The sequence below is a fragment of the Cimex lectularius genome, unplaced genomic scaffold (genome assembly GCF_000648675.2).
Source record: "Cimex lectularius strain Harlan isolate CLEC.00 unplaced genomic scaffold, Clec_2.1 scaffold166, whole genome shotgun sequence".
NCBI classification, from domain to species: domain Eukaryota; kingdom Metazoa; phylum Arthropoda; class Insecta; order Hemiptera; family Cimicidae; genus Cimex; species Cimex lectularius.
Window position 1 is genome coordinate 619312 of NW_019392766.1, and position 4487 is coordinate 623798.

General features: G+C 40.3%; 1 protein-coding gene across 1 annotated transcript; it reads right to left on the reverse strand.

Moving 5' to 3' along the window:
* Positions 1-389: 389 nt before the first annotated feature.
* On the reverse strand, positions 390-3630 carry LOC106661647 (protein Red-like). The gene is made up of 5 exons (XM_014385182.2): positions 3234-3630; positions 1523-1739; positions 1093-1466; positions 740-1038; positions 390-655 (listed from the first exon to the last, which is right to left on the reverse strand). Exons 1-5 carry the CDS (start codon positions 3456-3458, stop codon positions 445-447), a joined length of 1326 nt encoding a protein of 441 aa, XP_014240668.1. The 5' UTR covers positions 3459-3630; the 3' UTR covers positions 390-444.
* Positions 3631-4487: the final 857 nt, after the last annotated feature.

Sequence of the window (4487 nt, forward strand, 5' to 3'; positions counted from 1 at the left end):
CGTTTTATTTGTCGTCGAGAATCAAATAGATTACCCGGCATTTGAAAAATGGCAAAAAGGAGGAAAATTCGAAAGGTAGGTTGAGATGGGAAATAGGTGTGCGAGTCGATCGATCGATCACTATAGCTGAAGTGGTAGAGCAGTGTTGTATTGGGCGGAAGGTCCTGGGTTCGAATCCCGCTCGTGACGCTTACTTTTTTATCTCAATCAATACCTTACATAAAGACCACGAAATATAATGGATACGATAATACAATATCAGTATAATACCATACTGTTAATTTATTTCAGTGTTGTGACTGGTAGAAAAAATACTACTGCAATGTTACAATATTATAAATCTATACAATTGACTGTCCTTTACTGTAGGTAAAATTAGACAAAAACCGTAAAATGTAATATTACTGTATTGAATAGTTTCACGTAAAAATACATTATAAGGTATTAGGTGATCGGTTCTATTATTCCAGATTTCATCTGCTGCATTTTAGTCTTGATCTCTCCCCAGAGTCGGTCCAAGGCTGCTTTCTCCGGGTTACCTTTCCTCGTCCTCCTTCCTCCAGACTTTTTCAGTCCGTACTGGAAGGCGGCTTTCGGCAAGGCTTCCCTCCTGGTCATATACTCCGAGTAATCTTCCTCGTGGTCGAAATCCCACCTGGTGAAATTGATAATTTAGTCGTTTCTGTTCATTTTGGTCTGCCTATTCTCAGAGACTGCTTACAATAAATGTTAAACTTACCGTCCGACCGCGCTCTTCCTCGCTCTATCCATCATGGAATAATCAGCCGCTTCGTCCGAGTCGTACGTCGCTTCTACAGACTCAACTTGTCCAGGGTAGCATTCTGCATAACTCGTAGGCTCGGAACTCAACCTCTGGAGCAGTCTTTCTTTAGTCTTGAGGGTTTTCTTGTAGAGTGAAGATGACTCGGCAGTAGGGCTTTTACTCGTCTTCTTAACCTCTTGTTTCTGAGGTTTTTCTTCCTGATATTCGTTGTAAGGGTCTTCATTGCTAATCTTCTTCGACCTTCTGATTTTTACCTGAAATACAAAATTTGTAAATTTAAGTAGCCCGTATTATATTAGCAGTCGTACCCCGTTTTTAACATGAGCCAGCACGGTCTTGAGCTTTTCGATGACTGCGTCAGTCGTCGTCAAGGACTTAATGTGAGATTCAGGATCGATGTCCCTGTTACTTCTAATAACAATGGTCGGGATCTCGTGTTCGGCTTCGTCCCCTTCTAGATGGACGACGTACGACATTTTTCCAGGAGCGAACAACGGATTCTTTTCTAGAGCTCGCCTCGAAAAGACGACATCCATCACCGCCTTGCCTATCTTCGTTACGGCTATTTGCTCTTTTGCCTCTGCCTCTTGTTCTTCTTTTTCTTCTTTCGCTCCTCTTTCTTTGTTCCTTACTTCGATTTCCTTTCTTACTTTGTTGAGCAGCGCATAATCAAGGCCTTTCACTATAAAAACAATTTTTATTGTTTTTATTGAATGATTTATTAATTAAAGAAAATACCAAGATGAGTATGGGCCATGTCGCCTCCTAAATATTTGGACTCCTGAATTAGCTGTTTTCTCCTTAGGGCCTGCCTCCTATTGTATCCTGCGTCCGGCGCGACTGCGTGATACGCCCCTGCTGATACCGTTTGCAGTTCTCTGTCTTCGCTTATAACATAATCAGGGTTTTGCCCGTCCCTCCTCTCCTGAGCCCTGTCCCTGTATTTCTTTTGAAGCTGAAAATAATTTAAGAAAAATTTAATTTGATCTCTCAGTTGTTTAGAAAAATTTTCTCTTTGGAACGAGCTAACAGATCTATTGTACATTGACCATACACGATTTGAGGACTTCAACGAAAGTACCCTCGATCTAGGCACTTTCCAAAGTGACAGTAAATCAACTACGGACTATGTACTAACCGTTAGTGCCATATCCTTATGGGACACGGCGGTTATTAGACCAGGGATAGCTTACGGATAATGATTATGGAACCGAGTACTGTTGAGAAACTACCATACTTATCCATTACAGGAGCAATGAGAAAGAACACCCCACTGCAGTCCTGGAGGTCTCCTGAATCTACAGCCACTACATATATTTATCCAAGGAGAAGCTAGAGCCCCACAGGGTAATGCAGAAACAGGCTAAGACAAGAATCTAAAGATGCAATCACCCTAACAAATATCCGCCAGAGCAGAGAGAGACAGAAACGGATACTAGTTAATACCTACTATATCTAGTATACAGATGACTATAAGACGTAGCATGGGTCAAATGCTGGTATGTACGGGAATATACCAAGGAGAAGAGTTCTTATAAGCCTTGGGTAATATGTCGGTCTTTTAAGTGGAGTACCAAAGATACCAAAAGGCTGGGCATTACCAACAAAAGAATAGCCATCTACTCGGACAGCCAGGCGGCACTAAAGGCCACTACTACTACTCATCGGTAGTGAAATTTAGAGCAGTTTGAGATTGCATGAAGGACATGGAAGAGCATTGGGGACAACAACAAAATTACTTTTGTTTGGATACCAGGTAATGGGCAGAAGGCAAATGTTCATCAAACGACCATCGCAGAAATAAAGGCAGAACTACTAAACCTAAAACATGTTTCAGCCAAAATGATAGCTGCCCTCTGATTGTACACCGCAAACTCCAGATGAAGTGTAGACTCGAAGCAACAGAAACAAGCCTTAGAGATATTGCCAGTAAAAGTAGGAAATAGTGGAACATGTCAGCTGGCCTAGGCATAATGACATTCTTTCTCCTGGGGGAGGAAAAACCTTGCCTGAAGATACACATTGTATTCTTAAAGCTTTTGGAACTGACAAAAAGCTCTAAGCATAACAAAAAGGTCTAGATAATAATGGAGGTTCATAATAGACCAACATTGGTCGTAGTCATTCGTTGCTTCCTCTAAAATTTCTTTTTTTCTTTCTCTTTCTCTTTCTCTTTCTCTTTCTCTCTCACTCTTTCTCTCTCTCTCTCTCTCTCTCTCTTTCTCTTTCTCTCTTTCACTATCTACCTATCTTTATATATATCTATATATCTGCTGAACTATATATATCCCTCCCTCCCTCTTTCTCATGTTCTAAATTATTCTCAAAAATTGTGTTTTATTTTTACAATTGTATATGTTTGAACATATGTTATCTGTGATTTTAAAGAATAAATGATCAAAACAGAGTTTTTTACATTTAGTTTGGCTTCATTTTCTTTGTCTTTTACCTGTGAGAGAACGTCTTCTCTCCGCATGGCCTCCGTATAGCGCCTTTTCTTCGCTTTTTTCTCCGTGACCTTCTGTTGCCTCTTTTCAGCAGGTTTCGCCGAAGGAAGTTCTGCGGGACCGGCCGCGTCCGTAAAGCCCGACGATGTCCTTGGGGTGTACAGCAACTGGCGGAAGTCGTCGTTGGACAACAGGCCCGGCCTCTTGTCAGCAGCACAGGTCGCCATCGGTAGAAAAAAATTAAACGTCCGTTTTTACCCAATCTGACGAGCCTTCCAGCAGCTCAAGACGTTATAAGAACAGGTGTTTGGACGGCGGTTTTCAAAGAACAATACAACTAGAAACCCTGGTTTACTCTTATTTTAATAAACGAACATATTAAGAACAGCTGAATATTTTAGTTTTTGTTTTGTACCAATCAGTTTTATCTATAAAATATATAAACAATTAAGCTATTTTAATGTGAGCCCATTTTTATCCTGTGAATAGAAACCAACAATCCATTACACATTGAACGATTATGTACTTTACGAAAGAAGAAAGACAAACATTGATAAACATTATACCGAATATTTTCATACTCCTCAAACAGCTCCGTTCTCAATTCCTGTAAATTCTCTGGCATCCCTGGGCGACTTTTTTCCTTTTTTGACAATCCGTTTGAGTTGGGACTACATGCTGGCCACTTCAAATATTGAATTGAAGCCTGTTCCAAGTAGTCACCGACTACCTAGCTGTTTGCATTGTCTTGCATTATCATGCATAAAAGAAAAACCACCTCCAATTAGTGGCATATAAGAAACAACTTCTTTTGATAACACATATCATGCAGCTGTTAAGGAACCCTCTATGAAGATCAGATTTGTGCGATATTCCATAAACATGCCTGCCCAAACCATAACACCACCACAGCTTTTCCAAACAGAAAATATTGCGAGAATATATTGCTCTCCTGTACTTCTCTCCCAGCCATCAGAAGACATCAAACAAAATCATGATCCATCAAGAAACAAGATTTTAGTCCAATCTTGATCAGACTAATTGATGGGATCTCTTGCAAAACTTAACCGAGGTGTTCTGTGCCTTGTCAGAAGTTCTGGGACCAGTTGCAGGCCTTCTCGCATATAATCCAGCTTCTGAAAGTCATCGGCTTACAGTGTGTAAACTTATATTAGTATTTCTAACTTGAAGTTGTTGTTTGATCTCAACATTGATAGAATGTTGATAACGGAATACATTCAAACAACATAATGATC

What these genes read in the sequence shown, in the direction of transcription:
- LOC106661647 (XM_014385182.2), bottom strand. Translation starts at nt 3,458, where the DNA reads ATGGCGACCTGTGCTGCTGACAAGAGGCCGGGCCTGTTGTCCAACGAC. An exon ending in TGGCTCATGTTAAAAACGGG is followed by an intron (nt 1,039 to 1,092) that starts GTACGACTGCTA and finishes TTTGTATTTCAG; the next exon opens with GTAAAAATCAGAAGGTCGAA. An exon ending in AGGAAGAGCGCGGTCGGACG is followed by an intron (nt 656 to 739) that starts GTAAGTTTAACA and finishes CAATTTCACCAG; the next exon opens with GTGGGATTTCGACCACGAGG.